Here is a 23,806-nt window from a genome sequence, read left to right as displayed (position 1 = left end):
AATGGGCTGGATGAAGGAGAATAAACTGAAGCTGAATCCAGATAAGATGGAGGTACTTATTGTGCGGGGTCAGAACTCCAGAGATGATTTTGATCTACCTGTTCTAGATGGGTTCACACTTCCCCAAAAGGAACAGGTTCGCAGTCTGGAAGTACTTCTGGATTCACACCTCTCCCTGGTTTCTCAGGTTGAGGCGGTGGCCAGCGGTGCTCTCTATCAGCTCTGACTGATACGCCAGCTGTGCCCGTTTCTCGAGATCAACTACCTCAAAACAGTGGTACATCTGCTGGTAACCTCCCGACTTGACTTTTGTAATGCGCTCTATGTGGGGCTGCCTTTGTATGTAGTCCGGAAACTTCAGTTGTTTCAGAATGCGGCAGCCAGGCTGGTCTATGGGTCATCTCGGAGAGAACATGTTACTCCTTTACTGATGGAGTTACCCTGGCTGCCAATAGGTTTCCGGACAAAATATAAAGTGCTAGTTATAACTTACAAAGCCCTAAACGGCTTAGGCCCTGGGTTTTTAAGAGAGCGTCTTCTTCATTACAAGCCCCACTGCCCATTGAGGTCATCTGAGGAGATCCGTCTCCAGTTACCGCCAACTTGTTTGGTGGCTACACAGAGACGGGCCTTCTCGGTCACTGCCCCGAGATTGTGGAATGCGCTTCCTGCTGAGATACGATCCTCCCCATCTCTGGCAATTTTCAAAAAAACACCTGAAACCCCATCTTTTCACCCAAGCTTTCTCAGCTTTCTCAGCTTCCTAATATTTTTGGGATTTAACTTCTGGATTATTTTTAAATTGTTAAATTGTTTTTAAGTTTTAAATTGTTTTTAACTGGTTTTATGTTATTGTAAACCACCCAGAGACGAAAGTTTGAGGCGGTATACAAATTTGATAAATAACAACAACAACACTAGTTGGGCCTTTACTACCCAGTTAGCAAGGCCCCGGGATCCCCAATGTGTGGTGGTACAGGAATACATGTACTCATTTTTAATTAATTTCTGAAACTTGAAGGCCTCAGACAGATCATTATAGAGTTTCAGGACTGTCTTCTGGTAATCAGTAACTCCCACGGCTTGTTCAAAAATCTGCACAGCAACATTTTTAAGGACATAAAGAAAACTAGCCATCACCCTCAGCCATTCATATGGTCTTTCCCACACACCACCAGATTTGGTGGAGCGTCAGCATTGCCCGGCTCCTCATCAGCGAGTTCTAAAAACAAGAACATGATAAAGTTAGAAAACTATACATTAGCCCACCCCACAAGGATTATTTATTTAGATATGTATACCCCCACCCTCTGCAGTACTCTACTGCTCAGGGGTGGATCAGAGGCTCTTATTTCAACAGAGAGCACATTCCAAAGTCCAGGGGCTAGACCAGAGAAGGCCCATTCCTGAGTAGCTGCCAGAAGAGTTAGCGGCAGCCACAGGCGAACAAGAACATTAATAAAATAGCTACAATGTAAAATAAGACTAATCAAGTTAAACAAATTAAACTAAACAAATTAAAAGACCAGAGTAAAACCACAATTTTTAAAGTTTCAAATTGAGTCATTTAAAATGCCAGAAAATTGAGAACTATCAAAACTACATCCTCTTTAAAAGTATGTGTTTTTAATTGGTTGCTAAAAACACCAAGTTTTTTATTCTGAATGCTTTAAAACTAGTGCCCCAGGTGAGACACAAACTCACAAGCATGGTGTTGTGCTTTTGTACAAATTCCCTATGCTATCCATTGCGCGTGTGGAAAAATTCTAGTTATTAATAATTCTCTAAAAGTCACCTTAAAAACCTGGGTTTTCAATTGTTGATGGAACACACATTTTAGAAATCTATGTTCTACACACCAGTGAAGAGGAATGAGAGTAAAAACTAACTCACTTTTTGATTGAGAATGTAAATAGCATATTTGTCTGTAACCTTATTGTGTAACCCCATCTCCTTATGTTGTAAGTGTGATACTGCCACAGAGTTTGGGCTGTTCCAGATTACAAGCTGGTGAAGCAGTACCAGATGCATTAAAGCAGGACTGCATTCTGACAAAGGGGCCCAGAATCAAGCCACATTCTATTTGAGGACCCCAGTTCTCACACACTCCCCAGGGGTCAGCATCCAGAGCAAATAGGTTAAACAGAGTTGCACCACACACACACCCCCTGGATTTTCACAAGAGCACTTTTGCAGAAAAATTTCCATTCAGACAGAGGTGTCATACCATTTATGTGTGTGTGTGCAAATGTTGCACACAAAAACCGGCATTCCTCCATTCAATAGCACAACACTAATCTGGAGCACAAGCTCCAGACTTTACGACCAGTTTGAACAGTCTGGCACGCAGATGCTTTGATATCAGCCAGGGATGCAGTTGGATGAGTCTGTTTTAAAAACTAGAACCTGTTCACTTGGCTACAGAGATAGAGGCCTTGTAAAAATACTTAAGAACCTGACAATGGAACAAGCTAGCTCTTGAACACAGGGCAGCTAGAGTTACTATAAGACTTTTCTGACACCACACTCACTGGAGAAAGTAATGAATGGGTAATACAAAGGGCAAAGTGTCATGTCAAGTTACACTTACAACATAAAGAACATGAATGAATGCAGATTTGTAACGTATTAAGAATATGATATTCTACGTAGAGTGTCGGACACAGTAGTGTATGTGCTTGAGAAGGCACATTTTCATATCATAGTTTAGTGTTGTCCAAAACCATGGGTAGATTGTGTCTACATCTGAAAAAACAAAAGCAGCAATATAATGGATCAGTCATTTCAATGTGGTTGCTAACTGCTCAGTGTAAAGTAATATTTCCCCATTAAAATAAACCCGTTATTTCCTCAAAGTGCAGATAACTACCCTTGCTAACTTGGCAAAGAGGCACCTTTTAAACGTGGTTATTCTCTTTATTTAGCAGGGGGAAAGCAACTGGCCCTATCCACCCCCAGCACAGTACCTCCAGTGACGGTTGCGGCTGTCTATTTCATGTTTCTTTTTAGATTGTGAGCCCTTTGGGGACAGGGATCCATCTTATTTCTTTATTATTTCTCTGCCCTGAGCCATTTTTGGAAGGGCAGTATAGAAATCAAATGAATGAATGAACTACCACTCAAGCCTCCCAAAGGGAGAGCTGAACAGATATGGCTTAGCATACCTAATAGTCACAGCACATCTCCCTAAAACTCTGCTCCTCCAGAATAGGAAGCCATGTGCAACTTCTCAATAGGACTGCCATGTGCAACTTCTCAAGTGGCAGGCTGTCCCCAACACATGGCTGTTTTCTACAGATGGCTGCTTCTACAGAGAAACAATATGTAGTAGGCTACTCTGCTCCACTCTGTGGAGTTCTCTCTTTTGCCCTAAAGAAATAATCACTCCTTCAAACCAACACATTCATCATAAACTTTTGTGGACCAGAATCTGCTGCATCACAGGCATCTGATGTATGGGATTGCTAATTCGCAACAGCTCATGCTGAAACTAGAAAATAAAACATGGCCCCTCAGTGGTTTGGGAAAACCTTTGAAACCCACATGCCTAAAAGGTAAACTAGCAAAATAAAAAGTTATTTATATATTTTTTATTTTTTTATTTGTTAAATTTCTATACCACCTTTCATCAAAACAATTTCAAGGCGGTTCACAAAAAAGTTAAAACAAGACTACAAAAATTACACAATTAAAATATTAACTAGAATATACAAATACTGATCTGATTAAAAGTTTAAAAAAGAAAAACAAGCAGACTAAAAATGTAAAAGATACAAAGCAGCAGCAATGGAAATAATCATATGAAAGCCTGGGTAAATAGATATTGCAGGCCTGAAATTTAAGCTAAGGGAGGAAAAAATAAACCCAGCACAGGTTTGGGGAAGCTCTCTTTACCTGAGCATTCCATGCCCCAGACTTTTATATCCCAACACTTTCAAATATACAAGTTCAGTTTTTAACTTTGTCTAATTTGCTGTGTGTAATGTGGTCATGGAATCCTCACCAACTGCAGACTACCACCCCACTTAGTCCCCCAATACCTGAATATGCTATTTATTCATAAATAAATATGCTATTTTATTGGTGAAGGTGAAGATACCCAGAGCAAAGCTCATGCTGAGGAGGAGTGCATGAACCCACATTTGAACCTACAAAACTGGGGGTGCTTGGGATTCAGGCTTTCATGGTCACCACTTACATTCTGAGATAAGTACATAAAAATACAACAACCCCCCCCCTCCCGCAAATGACTCAGAACATTAGAACTGGCTGGGGGGGAAACAGAGGTGGGGGTTAGGATAATTAATGGTGGCTTAAAGCAAAATTAAACACAAACAAACACAACAATATCTATAGAAAATAGATGAAGACTACACTAAGTTTGAGATGTTAAAAGCAGCAATAAGACCAAAAAAAATGCACAGAGCTTTACAGTTAAGGTTGCAAGCCTATACAGACTTACTGGGGAGACAAGCTAATTGATACAAATGGTACTTACTTCTAAGTAGGCATGCATAGAATAGTTTGCATTATAACCCACCCACCCCCGCTGTCACGGTGGGCGGGGTGGTGCAGCTGTCACTCTCCAGGCACGTGCATTTGTTTGTAAACAGAAGCACATGGTTTTTGACAGCAGGTATGTACCTCTACTACTTATGTAGATAAATCTGAAACCTGGCCAAAAAGCGTCAAATTCTAATTAGAGCTAATGGAATCACATCATTACCAAAAGTCAGAACAAGCCTCATGGTCCTAAAATTTCTACTAGGGAGCCTTTCATCATCATTCTTTATTGCGGTCATAGACCAATACTTAGTAAAACATACATACTTGCAAGAAACTCAGCATAATAAATCACACAGATTATAACGCAATATTAACAGATTAGAATTAAGGCAGATGTGATGAAGTCCAGATAGATCTTGCTGATAGCCAAAGGGAGCAGAGCACCCTCCATTACAATCATAAAACAAAAATCATGGAAAAAAGAAAGCAAAACATTATTGGAAACCTAAGCGGATGTTACAAATGATATAACAGTACCTAGCCATTTTGCTGATTAGGTCATCATCAAGACTGGACAATAAATACTTCAAATAAAAGTCATCCGAATGCCCAGGAAAACGTTGCAGCAAAGGGGACACTAATCTTAAGCGGGTGTCCCTATAGAAATTACAATATAAAATGGCATGCACACTTGTCTCCACTTGACCAGACCCACAGGGGCAAAGTCGAGCAGAGAAAGGGGTACCTTTAAATCTTCCCTTCATAACAGCAGATGGAAGCGCATTTAGATGGGCGAGCATCAAAGCACATCTGAATTTAGGAATGGTAATTAGACTCAGATACCTAGCTGGTTTGATGTTAAGCATTTGATCCCCAAAAAAGACATTCTTAGGCAAGGAAGCAACTTCTTCCTGCAGTTCCATATCCATGATACGTTGTTTGATCTCAGTCCTGGCTCGATCATATCCCATTTTGATAATCTCACCCTGAGAGAAACCATAATGAGCCAATTTGTCAATAATTTGGGTCTTCCACTTGAATCTGAAACAATCAGTCTTAATAAGGAGGGCCAATCCTACACAAGAGAAGACAAATTTTAACCAGAATAATATGATATTCCTCCGATAACAAGTTTCCAATCTAATAATACCCACCTCTCGTCTTAATGCAACATTAGGCACGCATCGGGGACTAACAATATAGATCTCAGATATTTGGACTGCAGGGCTTCTAAAGCCACAAAGTTGGTAACAGGTCCTATTTGGGCTCCGTACAACACTTGAGGTGGACTTTAGATACAAATAGTTTAACTGCAGCGGGGATATAAGAACCCCCCCTCGAGAAATAAAAAGATGTAATTAGATTAGTGGTTAGCTGTGCTGTCAACAAAGTAGATTTAAGGTGGACATTGCATGACCCTGATGAATGAAAAACCACTCCTAGGTATTTAAAGGAGTTGACGTGTGCAATCCTATGACCATTGATGGACCAACAATATTGCCTAGATTGTTTTGCAAAGACTAAGACTTTAGTTTTTTCATAATTTATCTCAATGAATTCTTGGGAACAAAATTTTGAAAGAAGGCCCAAGGCACGTCTCAAACCAGTTGGGGTTTGGGACATGATTGCCATATCATACGCATATAAAAGGATAGATACATGCTTATTTGCTATTTTGGCAGGATGCGTAGAAGGTGTAGATACAAAAGGGACCACCGAGTTAATGTATAGATTAAATAATAAGGGAGCCAGGATGCAACCCTGCCTCACGCCCCTGTATGTAGGTATCGCAGTCAAAAGGGACCCTAGTGCATTGCAGCGAACTTTTAGAAAGGTGCCTTCATACAAGGAAGAAATCAATAATAGCAACCTTTTGTCTATCGAGATATCCCACAGTTTACGCCAAAGCCTTTCATGGGATATATGATCGAATGCGGATTTAAGATCGATAAAGGTGACATAAAGTCCGGAAGCTGGCTTACTATAATATTTTTCAGATAAGAGTTGTAGAGTGAAGGCGTGCTCCAGGGTAGACTGGCCTGCTGGAAAGCCAGCCTGCTCCGGGGCCAGAACATCATTTGTTTCAATCCAATCCACCAATTTATAAAACAGAGGTTTAGCATAGATCTTACTAATCACATTTAGAAGGCTGATTGGGCGATAATTTTTAGGGTCATCTCTGTTGCCCTTTTAATAAATGAGTATAATAATGGCTACACCCCAATCACGGGGGATATTAGCCGTAGAGTCGATGTAAGAAAAGAGAGAAGCAAGCAGGGGTACCCACCAATCAAGATTAGACCGCAGCGCATCAATAGTAATAAAGTCGCTTCCTGGGGCCTTGCCTCTAGGAAAAGATTTAATAAGCCTTTCGACTTCGGGGCACGATACAGGGTCCCAACTGGGAATCACAGTATTATTTAATTCGTTGATGATATTAACATCCATCCCACTAACCCTTTTATAGAGGAAACGAAAATGCTCTTCCCAGGCAGCAGCTGAGATACAATAAGAGGGGGAGGACAAAGCTTTGCCCATTACGGGTGAGATCAGCCTCCAGAAGATAACTTGGTTCTTTGATCTAGCCGCCTCAATTAATTTGGCCCAGTTTTCTCTGGCGGCTTTAAATTTCTTATCTCTAATTAGCTGTTTGTATTGTGATTTATTTATTTATTTGAGATCTCCTGCTTAGAGATTAACAAGGGATTAGCAACATGGCTTTTAAAGACCCTTACCAAATCCCTTTTTGCATTCAGGCAGTCAAGATCGAACCACGGCTTAGATGGAGCCTTGAGGTGATTACTAGAATGAGATCGAGATTTAACCAGCACAGGAAGTAAAAGAGCCAAAATACCATGATAGATGGAGAGAGTAGAATCCCTCTCCTGAATGGTATGTGGGGCTAATATCGCTTCTTGCAAACCGCTAGCTTTGTCTGAATTCAGTATTGCAGAGAAACGAAAGGCACATTCTTCTGCCCATTTAGCTCTGAGGGGCCCATGCTCCAATTCTAAATGGGACAGCTGTCCATCCACCAAATGGATTGAGCCAGTCAACCATAAGCATAGCTCAAAAGGAGAATGGTCACTTTCCGGGCGAGGGACCACCAGAAAAAAGCTGACAAACGAAGCCAAATTACGTGAGATAGCCATATAATCAATCAAAGAAGGATTGGAACCAGACCAATGGGAGAATTCAGCAGGAAAATCTGTTATAACGGAGCCATTAAGGAGATGGAGATCCTCCTTATGGCATAGGGACAGGGGATGGAAACCACGGTATTAGACCTGGGGTCCTTAGAGTACCTTGTAAGCAAGGGGAATGGAATAGGGATATCGGCAGGTTGGTATTGAAATTTATTACAGAGAGTGTCGATATCAGAACCCAAACGAGCATTAAAGTCACCAACAATTATCACAGAAGTCCCCCAAAAAGCTGCTCGAATAGAAGCTATAAAGGCCTCTAATTTATGCCATATCTCGTCTATATTTGTACAGGAACCAACAGGAGGTACATAAACAGAAATCGCTATTATATTAAACGTTTTCAGGCTAATAAGTACGGCAAGGGCTAGCAAATCCAATTGTCCAATTAGGGACACTTTACCCCTGAGCATGGTGGAAGTAAGAATTGCCAACCCCCACCCCTTTGGCCTACCCTTTCCTGTACCTGGTACTGCATCTAAAGAGTGCACCAAAAAACCAGACAAAGAGATGTTACCGATAATCCATGCTTCCTGTAGGAAAAGAATATCAAAACTGCTTATAAAGGAGCGGAAATCTGAATCACAGATCTTGTGTTTCCAACTGGCCACTTTCCAGGAAAGCACCCTGAGTTACACCGTGAACCCCACAAGTCAATTTTGTCTAGAGTGAGGGCACTCTTTGTCCAGAGCATTAGCACTCTCCAGCACAGGAGGGGATCTTCGTAAGGATTCGCAGTTAGTAGCCGATGGCAAGTCCAGCACAACAAGGGGTCTTGATAAAGATTCCTGTGTAGTGTCAACTGGCAGATCACAGAGAGGATTGGAATCCCCTTGAGAGACCAGAACATCCGAACTCTCCATAGGATTGTTAGTGGAGGACATATGGGTAGGGTCCAAGGTGGACAGTAAAGCATCAAAGCGCGGATCACTGAGCATGCCTGCCCACCTGTTTTTCTCCATCAGAGCATTCTCTTGAATGGCTATATCAACCAGCTTCAGTACCTCTGAGCTATATTTAGAGACATGAGAGGAATGTGAGATACAAAGTGAATACAGCTCTTTAGAATGAATAGAGGGATCATTAATTGTCCGAGTTGAAACAGGAATTGAAACCAAGGCATTTTTCTCTGTGTTGTTTCCCAGCGGAGCCAAATTATCCACTGTCTCAGTCAATGGTAAAGAACTCTAATGTAATTCAGAGGAGATCATATCAATGAGATCGGGAGAGTCATTAGGTCTAAAAGAATTAGTTGCAGCTGTAACCAGACAGGTGAGCAGCTCTTGCCTTCCTTGTTTAAGCTCAGCCAGCTGTGAAGACTCAAAGGGAGTGGAATGTCCTTGAGAGTCAATAATGATAAGTGAATCATTTGCAGGATTCAGGCTATTAGCTGCACCGAGACATGAACATAATCTTGCATGACATAAATTGGTCTTTTTTGCTCTCTCTTTGATCTTCTGTGCATAGAGAGGCATTGGCTGGAGATCAACGAAACATCTTTGAGTTCTAATGCCATATCTAGTCAATAGCCGGTTTGAGCGAAGCAACATCGAAGGAAACCTGGCAGTTTTAAACGTGATCATAATCCTTTGATAAGAATTAAAATCAGGTAGATAGTTGTAATGGACTACATCCTGATATGAAATGGGTGTTAAAAGTCTCAAAGAGCGAAGTATGGCTTCCTTGTGATGCCATTTAGAGTAATTTATGGGAATTCTAGAAATCAGAAGCGTGATACAATTTGATTGCAAAACATAACAAGACTTGTTAATACATTTCTCAGGAGATGCAAAGACAAATTATCTTGTTCCCATTTGCATGGGAAGAGCCCTTGATGTAAAGGCACAATTGCATTTTTGGGGGGAATAACTTTGTCTGGAGAATTTTTGTTTACAAAACAAAGATAAAGAGTCCAGTTTCTTTTGAAGAGAATGCAGGTTTTGCAGCACATGTTTAAGGGTATTTGCAGTAAGATTACAGAACTGAGAGAGGGTGGCATTTAGATTTCCAATGTCTTGTGAAGCTTGAGCTTGAGCTATATCAGTCTGATGAGAAGCCGTAGCAGCCCTCTCATTAGGCTCTGAATCTGGGTCAATTGAAGACTCCTATTCAACGAAGCTGGTATATGGGAGGCACTTACTTTAGTAAGTAAAAATTCATCCATCCAAGATTGTTTAGGACGGTGATCCTCCTCCACATTGCCAGCTGCAGGACTGAGACGAGCTCTCTTCTTCCTCGTCATAATGTATGAGAGATTTGAGCAGTAAAACACAATTAGCAAAAAACCAATCAACTAAAACATCTGCCCAGGGATTAAAAGGTATTTAAAAAGTATTTAAATAAAATAAAATAAATACTATAAAGATAGGGACTAAAAAAGGAAAAAATAACAGTTACAATGATGAGAAGTGGGGGAGCTGAGGAAAACACGTCCATCCACCATCAGATCTAAGCCCCTCCCCCTTCAGTAAATTCAGGTTTTCTTCCCTGAGTGGCCCTAGGAAGCCTTTGATAAGGTAGAAGATCCACTTGTGAAATGTCAAAATGCAACAGCTTACTCAGAGAAATCCTTGCATAATATTTATTCGTCCAGTGGTTACTATATAGGGGGTTCCATACTATTGAGAGGGACACCATCTTTGTCTGCAGCACTCTTTCTGAAAAATTTGAACTCCCTCCCCCAGAAGACCTAAGTTGAACAGTTTCCTTCTCTGGGACTAAACTTGAAAATTGTTTGTCAACTTCCATCTGCTTCCTTGAATCTTGTTGCTTGCCACGAGTGTCTTTAGGAATTAAGAGACTTATGACCTTGGCTAAAGAGGTTTCCAGAGCTGACAGTTTCTTTAAAACGAAAAGGAACGTCTCAGCTGAAATACTGTAAGCTTTTAAAAGAGCGTCGCTGTCCACAGGACAGTGCTTCAAAGGAACTCGCTTCACCTCTGGAGAGTTGGTCAAAGATTCCTGCCTGTGTTAATAATAATAATAATAATAATAATAATATTATTATTATTATTAATATGCTTATAAGTCCTTAAAAATTCCTGCAGAGCTGGAGAACCTCCAGCTGTTGGCAAATTTAGTAAATCAGTAGACAGTTCGTTACTACGCAGCGAAAGGGTGTTGTGTGTGCTACTGTGCTACTGGGGACGTGCTATCGCCCTCTGGATCAAAATGATGACAGTGACTGGGAGTTGCAGGAGGAAATCAGGGAGGCGTCAAGGAGAGGCAGGGCTGTAATAATGGGTGATTTCAACTACCCACACATAGACTAGGTAAATTCACATTCAAGTCAGGACAAAGAGGTCAAATTTCTAGATACGCTAAATGACTGTGCCCTAGAACAGTTGGTCATGGAACCAACCAGAGAGAAGGCGACCTTAGATCTAATTCTGAGTGACACCCAGGACCTGGTGCGTGATGTCAGTGTCATCGACCCTTTAGGGAACAGTGACCACAGTGCCATCAAATTCAGCATACATGCGGGGAGTGAATCACCAAGGATGTCTAACATGGACATTTTGAATTTCAAAAGAGGAAACTTCTCCAAAATGAGGAGTATGGTGAAAAAAAAGCTGAGGGGGAAAATCAGGAGAGTCACTTCGCTCCAGAGTGCATGGAGTTTACTCAAAACCACAATACTAGAAGCCCAGTTAGATTGTATACCCAAAAGGAGGAAAGGTACCACTAAGTCCAGGAGGATGCCAGCATGGCTAACGGGTACCATCAAGGAAGCCATAAAAGGGAAGAAGACTTCCTTCCGAAATTGGAAGGCCTGTCCAAACGAAGAGAACAAAAAGGAACACAAACTCTGGCAAAAGAAATGCAAGGTGACAATAAGGGAGGCAAAAAGAGAGTTTGAGGAACATTTAGCCAAAAGTGTCAAGGGGAATAACAAAAACTTCTTTAAGTACATCAGAAGCAGGAAACCTGCCAGGGACGCGGTTGGGCCATAGAAAATGAGGGAGTGAAAGGGATTATTAAGGAGGATATGGAGGTTGCAGAGAAACTGAATGAGTTCTTTACATCTGTCCTCACGGCAGAGGATACTGAGCATATACCTGTTCCTGAACCAGGCTTTTTAGGGATGGAGGCTAGAGAGCTGAGTCAGATAGAAGTGACAAGGGATGATGTTCTAAACTGTCTGGAAAAACTGAAAGCTAACAAATCACCAGGGCCAGATGGCATCCATCCAAGAGTCCTCAAAGAACTCAAATGTGAAATTGCCGACCTTCTTCCTAAAATATTTAATTTATCCCTGAAATCGGGCTCTGTACCAGAGGACTGGAGAGTGGCAAATGTAATACCGATTTTCAAAAAGGGATCCGGGGAGATCCGGGAAATTACAGGCCAGTTAGCCTAACATCCGTTCCAGGCAAATTGATGGAAAGCATCCTCAAGGATAAAATTGTAAAGCACCTAGAAGAACAGGCCCTGCTCGGAGTGAGCCAGCATGGCTTCCACAAAGGTAAATCTTGCCTCACCAACCTTTTGGACTTCTTTGAGAGTGTCAACGAGTGTGTGGATCAAGGTGATCCAGTTGACATAGTATACCTGGACTTCCAAAAAGCTTTTGACAAAGTTCCTCATCAAAGGCTCCTGAGGAAACTTAGCTGTCATGGGATAAAGGGACAAGTACATGTGTGGATTGCTAACTGGTTGAAAGACAGGAAACAGAGGGTAGGTATAAATGGAGAGTTTTCACAATGGAGGGAAGTAAGAAGTGGGGTCCCCCAGGGATCTGTACTGGGACCGGTGCTTTTTAATGTATTCATAAATGATCTAGATTCTAGAAGCAGGGGTAAGCAGCGACGTGGCCAAATTTGCAGATGATACCAAACTCTTCCGGGTAGTGAAATCTCAAACGGATTGTGAGCAGCTCCAAAAGGATCTCTCCAAACTGGGGGAGTGGGCGACAAAATGGCAAATGCAGTTCAATGTTAGCAAGTGTAAAGTGTTGCACACTGGGATGAAAAACCCCAACTTCAAGTATATGCTGATGGGATCCGAGCTGTCGGTGATGGACCAGGAGAGGGATCTTGGGGTTGTGGTTGACAGCTCGTTGAAAGTGTCGACTCAATGTGTGGCAGTTGTGAAAAAGGCAAATTCCATGCTAGGGATCATTAGGAAGGGGATTGAAAATAAAACGGCTAACATTATAATGCCCTTATACAAAACTATGGTGCGACCACACTTGGAGTACTACGTACAGTTCTGGTCACCACATCTTAAAAAGGACATTGTTGAACTGGAGAAGGTACAGAAAAGGGCAACCAAGATGATCAGGGGACTAGAGCACCTTTCCTATGAGGCAAGACTACAACACCTGGGGCTTTTTAGTTTAGAAAAAAGACGACTGCGGGGAGACATGATAGAGGTCTATAAAATCATGCATGGTGTGGAGAAAGTGGAGAGAGAGGGATTCTTTTCCCTCTCACACAACACTAGAACCAGGGGTCACTCCATGAAATTGATTGCCAGAAGGTCTAGGACCAACAAACAGAAGTACTTTTTCACACAACGCGTGATCCACTTGTGGAACGCTCTGCCTCAGGATGTGGTGACAGCCAACAACCTGGATGGCTTTAAGAGGGGTTTGGATGACTTCATGGAGCAGAGGTCTATCAATGGCTACTAGTCGGAGGGCTGTAGGCCACCTCCTGCCACAAGGGCAGGGTGCCTCTGAGTACCGGTTGCAGGGGAGTAATGGCAGGTGAGAGGGCATGCCTCCTGACTGTAGGCTCCCAATGGCATCTGGTGGGCCACTGTGCGAAACAGGATGCTGGACTAGATGGGCCTTGGGCCTGATCCAGCAGGGCTGTTCTTATGTTCTTATGTGTCTGCTCAGCTGTAATGTTTTCACACAAATCAATTAGCTCCGAGTATCTGTTTTCCAAAGGTAGGTCAGTACTTACATTTCCCAATGTCGTTAAATATTGATCAATCTTTAAGTTTTTCAGCTTCTTCTTTTGCCTGTCAGGCTGCCCCTCTAAAGGAGATCTAATCCTCTTTTTGTTCTTCTTCATGTCGTGCCCACTAATCTCAGCAGTAGCAAGGGAGAGCTTGTTATTGAATGAAATACAGCACTCTAATCATAGAGGAGAGCTTGTTGTCGAGTGACATACAGGTCATCCAGACAGTTTGTAAAGCTCTTGGGGTAAAACTGCAATTTCATACCCCTCATCATCCTCAAAGCTCAGCCTACGTGGAAAGAAGGACCTAGGACTTGAAGACCAAACTGGCTAAGACTATCAAAGATACTGGCCTGCCCTGGCCAGATGCTCTACCCTATGTGCTCTTATCTATAAGAAATACTCCAAATCGAAAACATGGATTAGCACCCCATGAAATTGTGATGCGAAGGCCACTAAGGGTGGGAGTCGAACCCAGGGGTAAAGTTAGTACAGGACAGCTTGGTCCAGCTAGACCAAGATATTGTACAGTCTTGTGTAAACCTGACTAAAGTGTTTATGTCTCTCCACTCACAGGTAAAAGAGGCTCATATACTTCCAAGCACTGAGGCTTGTCATCTTTGAAACCTGGTGTCATGCCTCTGTCCTCAGATTGTGAAGAGGAAGGGAAAGCTGGCAGTCCACCAGCAGCTGCAGGGGAACCTGAAGGGCAGAGTCCGGCTGTCAGCCCACAGCAGATACCTGAGGCAGGTCCAGTTGAAGCTTCAGGACAAATGGAACCATCAGAGATAGCACTCGTAGACAGGGAATGGAGAGCAGGACACTGAGGTAAATGGTGAAGCACCTTTGCATCCTCGCGAGAGAAGACTGATGAGACGCAGACAACAGGTGGAAGAACTCAGGAGAAGTAGATGCCTGCTCCACAAGCCAGATCAACCCTGAATCTGTGTCAGCTGGCCGAAGGTGGAGAGCAATTAAGCCCGGCTATAAATCAAGTCCGAAAGCTGCAGCTAAACGCTGATAGCAACACGTCTCTTTTTCCTGGGTATGTCATCACATGCCTGTCCATGCCAAAGGGGGGTTACCCATGATCCCTATTCCTTTAAATAGTACTGAACTGTCTGCTTATGATTATGCTACATGGGGAACGAAGCCAAATACCACCTGGGCAGATATGCAAGATGAGACTTGTTTGTGCCTATATGTGCAGCCTAAGGAAGGAGAGTTTTGTTTCCAGTGTAATGGCACAGGTTATAAAGTGAGAAATAGCTCCTGTGAAGTCACCTTTGTAAAGAATGGGGCTAACATAAACGGCTCTTACAAACCAAATGTCATTCCTTTTGATTACTCCATTCAAGGCTATTATGAACAGATAGCCCTCTACATCCAAACCTGCAACACAGGATATATGGCCCTGGTGGGACACTCTTTTGTATGTGGCAATAGAACCTATAGGACTTTACCTCCAAACTGGTCTGGAAGATCTTATGTAGCTCAGTTATGGCCTACAGTTACAATTACCCAACACTATCCTAAAGAAGGAATGCGAAATCAGCGGGATTTGGGCTCTGCCCAAGATATAGTGGGCAACAGAACCCCTTTAACAGTGGCTGATGCAATAGGATGGTCCTTCCTCCCACCGGTAGGAGTGGCCAGAGTTGGAGGTGCTGTTATTAGGCTCCAGGCAGTAGTGGAGGTTTTGGTCAATGAAACAGGAGAAGCCTTTCTTTCTTTGGCAAAGGAACAAAGGAAGATTAGGCAAATGACCCTGCAAAATAGATTGGCTTTGGACTACTTCTTGGCTTCTAAGGGTGGTGTTTGTGCCCTTGTAGGGAAAGAATGTTGTATATATATTCCTGACAATTTTGATGAAACCTTTGACCATATGCAGAAGACCCAACAAGTGGTCTATGTACCCCCAGATCACACTGGGGATACTTGGTCTCGGTTCATGGTCTTGGCTGCCAGATTTGGGAGCCCAGGGAAGGAAAAAATTAGCAGTTTGTTTTATTATCCTAATTTCCATTGCTTTATTATTATTATTATTATTATTATTATTATTTACATTTATATCCCGCTCTTCCTCCAATGAGCCCAGAGCAGTGTACTACATACTTGAGTTTCTTTTTCACAACAACCCTGTGAAGTAGGTTATGCTGAGAGGATGTGACTGGCCCAAAGTCACCCAGCTAGTTTTATGGCTGAATGGGGATTTGAACCCGGGTCTCCCCGGTCCTAGTCCAGCACTCTAACCACTACACCACGCTGGCTTTTATATGTTGGGGTCATGTTATTGAAATGCTGTATGCAAACTCTAAACAGATCTGATGCTATTTATGCCTGCCTCACTCGAGCTGAACTGCACGAAATTCCTACCAAGTTGCGCAAACATGAGGCATGCCTTCAGATGTGTGAAGTGCAAAAGTGAGGCTTAATGTATTCACATGGAGCCTCAAAGGCGGGGAATGATGAAGAAAAACTTTATTTGGGTCTGGTTTGGGCCTAGTCAAAAATCTAGGCAAGGCCTGTAAGTTTGGATTTCAGTGCTCCTGAAGGGTTGCTATGGTAACACAATGTATCATTGTGCTGTTTGGAGGGAATTGAAGGAGATGGGATGACATAAGAACTGCTGGCAAATGGTGATTGGTGCACACTCTCAGTATAGTCCGATGTCTGACCTTTAAAATAATTGGGTAACTGGTTATGTTGTATGCCCCTGATTGGGGGGAAATTTATTGCATAATGTTGAAATGTTATTCTATTATGATTGTTTCAGACAGTGTGCTGTAAGCCCTTAACTGGTGAGCCTATGTTTGCATTAAGATATGTAAATGTTTAAAGCACTTTTGCCAAGTCTACTGCAGGCACCCGGCATGTTGTGATAATAAATCTTGAACCTAATGGATGGTGTGGCCTCCACTCATTCAGACAAACTCCTGGAGATTTCTCCACAATGCTTTATCAAGTATCCAAAGCAGGACATGCTTCAGGGCCTTACTGAAAAAACTAAGCATGGCTAAATGTTAGAAATGGGGCTCAGTAACACACCAAGGATAAACTGTAGAGATAGAAAATGGCTTGAATGACTAACAGCCTGAATTACCAGAAAAAATCTAGCTTCTAGGAGGGTATATCTCTGGTCTGGCCTCAGTTGTGCTGACTGTTTTTAGGTCACCGTTTTATTTGTATTCTACTGTATTTTAATTGCTTCTGACAGTTATTGTAAGCTGCCTTGTGTTGTGAAAATATATGCCTAATGCACCTGCGCAGTAGTCTCCCAGGTCAAATTCTTGTTGCATTTCTATACTGTGTTTTTGTGCTGAGACTCCAGGGGTGGTGAAGTACAAATTAAAAACAAAATAATGAAACAACCAAAGGATTCCATTCAACACACATGCACAGTTAGCATTGTTGTGTATTTGGAAGTTGATCTTCTTCCTCTCTCCCTCCCACCTGAAACATGGAAATAGTCTTCTGTCGTTACCACCTGTTATTTATGGCTCATTTTATTGTTTGTCTCCCCCAGCTCCTAAGCAGCAATGGCTACATCTCTCTGCAAAGGCCAAAACACCACATGTGTTTTGCACCAATTTCATCAGCATTTTAATTAATTTTCCAGGCCACACAGTTTTATTTTATGTATTTTGCTGTCCAACCAGAAAGATGAGATTTCCTAAAATGTCACTATATTCTGTCTGTTTGTAAATAAAATTAGACAACAGGTACTAGTTTCCTCATAGCCGGTACAGGTTGTAAGTAGGGGGTTCAAACTCACTCTGTACAGTATTGGTAGATAGTTTTAGGTATAGTTTTAATGTCAATTGTGCTTATTGTATTATGTTCACACGCTTGTTTTCTTTTGTTCAACCTGTATTGGGGTTGTTTGCTGGTCTGTGACTGTGTACACAAAAGGATTGGTTTCTGTCATGCCTGATTTGATCCTTAGTGAAACCTTATTACATCAAAGAACCCCGGCAAGTTATTATCCAAACCCAAAATTTCCACCAAAGCCAAAGAAGGAAGGAAGGAAGAAATCAGAAATTGAAATGTAAAGACATACATTGGAATTGTAAGAGCTAGACATGGTTAGGGGCTTACACCTGCCCAGTAGGAGTTGTGAACTTCTTTTTTAAACAGACTATCATGCCATATCACTAGTAGTTTATGAAACTTTCCTCAGTAGCATTAGGGGGCTACTTTTTGAAAACATGCCCACTTCTTGGGCGTGTGGAACTAGTCACATGGTTCTTTGCAACCTAGCCATTATTCCTCCCTCAAAAATACAATGCCTACATTGTGTTATTCAGGGAGCAACCTCATGTAGCTCAAGAATTCAGAAATAGTGTAGCAGTTTTCAGTCATCTGAAGGTCTGTTATCATGTCACATAAAACGGCTAAATGCTAAACAGATAATATTGGGGGCTGCAAATATAGAACTCTATAAGATTACAAAAACAACGGATGTACTCATAGTCCTGGCTTTCTGAGTTTCTTGAACCATTTATAATTTGCTAAAGTATATTATATTTATTTATTGTTATGTTTTATAGAACTATTGTCTAAGAATAGTATGATGGGCTAATGATTGATTGATGGATTAAGTGCCATCAAGTTGGTGTCGACTCTTAGCAGCCACATAGATTCTCTCCAGGATGACCTGTCTTCAACTTGGCCTTGAAGGTCTCTCAGTGGTGCATTCATTGCTGTCGTAATCGAATCATCCTTGCTGCTGGTCATCCTCTTCTTCTCTTTCCTTCAACTTTCCCCAGCATTATGGACTTCTCAAGGGAGCTGGGTTTTCGCATAATGTTTCCAAAGTATGATAGTTTGAGCCTGGTCATTTGTGCCTCGAGTGAAAATTCTGGATTGTTTTGTTCTAGGATCCATTTGTTTCTTTTCCTGGTTATCCAGAATATCCTCAAAAGTCTTCTCCAGCACCAAAGTTCAAAAGCGTCAATGCTTTTCTTCCAAGTCCAGCTTTCACATCCATAGAATGTCATGGGGAAAACCATTGTCTGAAGGATTCTAATCTTTGTAGATATAGACATGTCACGGCATCTAAACATCCTTTCCAAGGCATTCATTGCAACCCTACCAAGTGCTAGTCTGCGGCGTACTTCTTGACTGCTGGATCCTTTACCGTTGATGGTTGATCCTAAAAGGCAGAAGCTATCCACCACTTCAATGTCTTGTGCTTGGCCCCATCCAGGACTTAAAGCTCTTTCCCTGTCTCCTTTGTCCCCTCCCCAGCAGCCACCCCTCATGCTAGCACAGCCGAGAGGTATCACTGGGACTCGGGAGGAAGAGCCTCCTTGCCAGGCTTCCAGGTTTGCGTCCCTCCCTCCCACGCACCTCCTGGCTTTTGCACCCCATCCCCGGACCTCGACGCTGCCTGCTTTGCAGTGGCAACACAAGATCCATATTGTCTTAGAGTCGGGCTGATTTGCCGCCCCTCTGAGTTGGCGCCCCTCTGATCTGCTGCCATAGGAAAGTGCCTACTTTGCCTATCCATTCATCCACCCCTGCATCTACTGATAAACTGAAGGCTTGACATACTGCAAAAGGAGAGACATGATCTGCTACCACAAGAGAAGTTTCACAAGAGAAATTAATAAGAGAAGCTTATTAGATGACTAAGAAGGATAGTTATTGATTGTCACAAAATCTAAAATCAGAATTCAAAACTAGGTTGATCTAAGCAATCTCTTCTTGCCAAAAGGAGCTATTATATTGCAACACCATATCATATGAATTAGAGAAGCTTTAGCAACATCACAGCATCAATATAAGGGAGAAAGCAGTGATATGTTTATGAAATAAACATTATGGTATCCAATAGGTGGAGAAGGCCAGCGGGGCTTCGCCTGCCAGCCATCCTCCTCCCCGCCGGCCGCCCTCCACCTCTGGCTGGAACGTTCCACAAGGTATCCCCACACATTCTGGCTTAGAGAAATAATTATATATATTGTCAGCATGGACTAAGAATTAAAAATGAGTGAGCACTGTACTGTTGTTTCCTTGAACATGAGAGGTTTGGGTGATCCAATCAAAAGGGCCAGGATATCTAAACATATTAAATCCTTTAACCTAGTTGTGGTCTTTTTGCAAGAGACTTATAAGATAGATGGTATTGCTGATAGCTATTTTTGAAAACAGTTTTCTGCTCAAGGGACAAACAAAGCAAGAGGGTTTGGTATTTTATTTAAAGCTGACATTGATCTTGTTACTGAATATTTTTTTTGAAAGATAAAGATGGAAGATTTATTTTTATTAAGGGGAAGTTGCACAATAAGGATATTACTTGCGCCTCTATTTATGCTCCAAATCAGAGACAGATTGACTTCCTTCAGAAAAAAAGGAGGAAAATGAAAATGTTTGCTGGTACTAAGATAGTGTTGGGCGGGAGACTTTAATATTGATGCCACTAAGTCATCTAACGAGAATAAATCAAGATCTTTACAATATAAGGAACAAGCCTCACTATCATTGAACTTTCCAAGATTGATGCATAAATATGAATTTATAGATTCTTGGTGAATGCTTAATCCCTCTGCAAAAAGTTTTACCTTTTTTTCAGGAAGACACCAATCTTATTCTAGGTTGCCATATATGGGCACCTAAAACTTTGTTAACTCATTTTCATTTCATAAAATTTCATAAGGGAGAAATTGGACCTATTCTTTTTTTGGATCAAGCCCCAGTGATCTTTAAATTCAAATTATTTATTTACTTATTTATTTATCTATATAATACATTTCTATACCACCCAAAACGCAAGTTCTCTGGACGGTTTACAAACAATAAAGGCAGCCAATAAAAGATTAAAACATTTCAAAAATTAAAATTAAAAAGTTAAAATTATTAAAACATAATTAAAACACAATTAAAACAGTATCTACTTAGAGGAGAACATTTTATTCTCCCTGGTTTGGTGTTTTAAACCTAGATTACTTGTGGAGTGGGTGGCAAAGCAACAATTGGCCCAAACATTAAGAATTTCTTTTAATGGAAATGATAAGGAGCATACATCACTAGTAATGAAATGGGATGTGATGAAAGCTGTTATTAGAGGGGAGTGCATTAATCCGATGAGAAAGATTAAAAAAGAATCAACACAAATGAGTGATAAACTAGAGTTGGGGATTAAACACTTATTGGCAATATTTAACAGAACAGGGTATGTTAATACCTTTAAGCAATAGAGAAGAAAAGGAAGGAGCTCATGGTTTTGGAAACGACAAAAATTTCTACTCAACCCATTTATGTAAAACAAAGTTATTATGAATATGATAATAAAATTACAAGATGGTTAGCATATAAATTAAAGAAAGTTAAGGAGAAGAGGTTTATAAAAGTAATAAAGGATGGTAAAGTTTGAACCATCACTAATACTAAAGATATCAGTGATCAGTTTGTTAAGTTCTTTGAACAATTATATAATTCTCATAACCCAACACAAGGGGAAATTCTTAACTACTTAGATAAGATTAGTACCCCACAATTAACTCCAGAGGAATCAAAATTTTGGATGCAGCATTTACTGAGGCAGAAGTGCTTGAGGTTTTTAAAACCATTCAGAATTACAAATCTCCAGGACCAGATGGTTTGATAGGGGAATTTTTTAGGGAATTTAAAGAAGTTATTATACCTGAGTTTGTAATTTTAATTAATGTTCTACGTCAGGGAGCATGTTTCCCACCCTCGTGGTATAACTCAAAAAATAACATTAATTCTTCAGATAGGTAGAGATTTACCAGGAAGTCAGCTCTTATAGACCAATTTTGCTACTTAATGTTGATTATAAATTATATACTAAATTGTTGGCAAATTGACTTAAATTAATTAGTTATAAAATTGTTCATATAGATCAATCTGGATTCATTCCTAGGAGAAATATATTTAATTCTATAAGAAATATATTTCTCCACTAACACTTTTATTAACATATCTGGATAGTGGGGAAGATCAATATGGATTGGCTTATTTGAAGATGTTGAAGGGAAAGAATTTTTATAGAATAAGAGACATCCATAGAAATAAGAGGTTATTTAAGAAGGTTGAGATTGAACAACAAACAGGATGTCAAATACCATGGCTAGTTTGGTTTCAAATTAGATCTATATTGATGGATAGTAGCATTGATAGTTCAGCTACCCGATCACTTACAATTTTTGAGAAATTTGAGGAATGGACAGAGAAGCAAGATGGCGTTCTGCTGGGAAGCACCTGGCAATTTGGCTGCCAGGGCTTTCCGCTCCCGTTTGGTCTAATTATCTTTCATCGGTTAGATGAAGATCAGAATGTGTGTGGGGCTTGTTCCCCACCACCCCAGGGTGGGAGTCCGGGGAGATTCCAGGCTTGAAAAAGCCTGGAGGACCCTGGATGAACCCTCAGGAGAGACCTTTCTGCATTAAGCATTAGGCTGAACGGAGACAGGCTTAACATCATGCCTTCTGAAGAACAACTTGCTATTTATCTATTTTTTTCTTTCCTATCAAATCTCTGAGATGACCATGGCTTTTGAGCTTGCAAGATCTTTGCCATTTCTTTTTACTTTTTCTTGCCTCCCCTTTTTTTGTCTGTATTACTTTTGAGCCTCCTACTGACTTTGCCAGAGGTAATTATGTAAATGGCATTAAGAAGAGGGTTGGCTGGGAGAGGAATGAAGTCTTACATGACCGATGTGCGATTCTACTGCTTAATTTTTTGCAGAACCCAGCATCTTATTTCAATCAGTTTTTAGTTTTACCTTGAAGAATTCCTGTGAGTGGTTTTGCAAAGCGTTTGATGCTCTAGTTACTAATTACTCTCATTTTGAACTCTAATCATAGCACTGGAATTCTGGCACTGATAAAAGTGTTTTATGGCTGGTAATTAAGTTCTTTGCTCTTTGTGTGGCACTCTCTGTTTCAAACGTTTAGTAGCATTATTGAAGTTGGGATGGAATAGATAAATGAATGAGGGTTTTTTAGTTTTTAATGGTTTGAATACAGTATGTATATGGAAGTTTGAATACAGAAGCTCTTTTGTGATACAAGTATGTTTATGTCTCTTGCTTGCTGCCTGGAATTTTTAGCAACATTATTGAAGTTGGGACTGTAGAGACAAATGGAAAGGGGATTATTTTCTGAGCTTTTGATGCCTCCTTTTCATTTTATTATGGATTATGGTGATGGAAAAACAGGGGGGAAGAAATAACTTTGAACGTTTCAGCATCCTTTGGGACTTTGGGACTCTCTTTATTTTCTGCTGTTGACTAATTGGATGAATATCTTCTACCACCACTGATGGAGTATAAATATTATCCAGCATTGCAAATCCTTTTCAGAAGTCTGGCCTGAAAGTCAACATTTGAAATTGGAATGATCAAAAATAGAAGACCTAAGACTTTTTATATTTACTACACGTAACCTGATAACACATTTCCCCATGCACAAGTTTTCTTTCCTATGGAGCTAGTCCAGGCAGTGTTTCCTCTTATCTTTCTACCTGGAATGTTTTGAAGACTTTCAAGTTAACCCCTTGATGGACTATGAAAGACTCTTAATAGTATCTACTTATTCGATCTGATTTTTTCTGGGACTCTTTACTATTTTGCTTTGATGTTGGGAAGTAAATGATAAGTGAGAATTAAATAATAGGTTTTTATTTCCTTCCCCCCCTTTTAAATTCATTACTCTTATTTTTAATTCCTATTGCTTTATTTCAAGATAAAAATGTATACATTTAGGTTATCACAATTTATACTAATATGTTTAGTTTGTTATTTTAGCTATTATTATATGCTTATTTAATATGAACATATTCAATTTATTCCCTCTGATGAAATAGCAAATGTATGATATTGAAGAATAGGGGAATCTGTGTTTAAAGGCATATAGGTGCATTTATCTGTTGAAGTTATTAGGTTGAACTTACTTATAAGAGATAGATTTTACTGAAAGCTGATTATTTCCCCACCCCATTGGATTCTTTGTTATTGTAGTTTCCAAAAGTATTATAGAGACTAGGGGAAATTAGTTTATACATTTATACATTTAGTCTGTTGTTATAATTGCTGTTATATTTTTGTCCTGTATGTGTAATTAGTATTTTTCAATATGAAGAATTGGTTTTATGGATTCCCTGTCAAATTAAAAGCTGTTATCAAAAATTCTTGTGAAGAGGAAAATCTTTATACCAAAGGGT

General features: G+C 40.7%; 2 protein-coding genes across 5 annotated transcripts in view; both read left to right on the top strand.

The window, feature by feature from the left end:
* The window catches only part of LOC128340841 (uncharacterized), an 86,614-nt gene extending 72,288 nt beyond the window's left edge, over positions 1–14,326 (top strand). The window contains exon 10 of the mRNA XM_053286610.1: positions 14,195–14,326. The gene's annotated coding sequence lies outside the window, so the exon portion shown is untranslated. The remainder of the gene's footprint in view (positions 1–14,194) is intronic.
* A 129-nt stretch (positions 14,327–14,455) lies between these two features.
* LOC128350612 (endogenous retrovirus group 3 member 1 Env polyprotein-like) overlaps positions 14,456–23,806 on the top strand; it is a 44,021-nt gene continuing 34,670 nt past the window's right edge. For 3 of the 4 annotated variants that reach the window (XM_053309293.1, XM_053309206.1, XM_053309035.1), the window contains exon 1: positions 14,456–16,257. In XM_053309293.1, coding sequence (XP_053165268.1) covers positions 14,676–15,710 — 1,035 coding nt within the window. In that variant the 5' untranslated portion in view covers positions 14,456–14,675 and the 3' untranslated portion in view covers positions 15,711–16,257. Of the gene's footprint in view, positions 16,312–23,806 lie in introns of all 4 variants that reach the window. The other variant, XM_053309133.1, reaches the window with a different exon arrangement.

Source organism: Hemicordylus capensis, chromosome 1 (genome assembly GCF_027244095.1).
Source record: "Hemicordylus capensis ecotype Gifberg chromosome 1, rHemCap1.1.pri, whole genome shotgun sequence".
Lineage (NCBI taxonomy): Eukaryota > Metazoa > Chordata > Lepidosauria > Squamata > Cordylidae > Hemicordylus > Hemicordylus capensis.
Note: the sequence above shows the minus strand (reverse complement) of the source record. Positions and strands in the feature narration are given on the sequence as shown.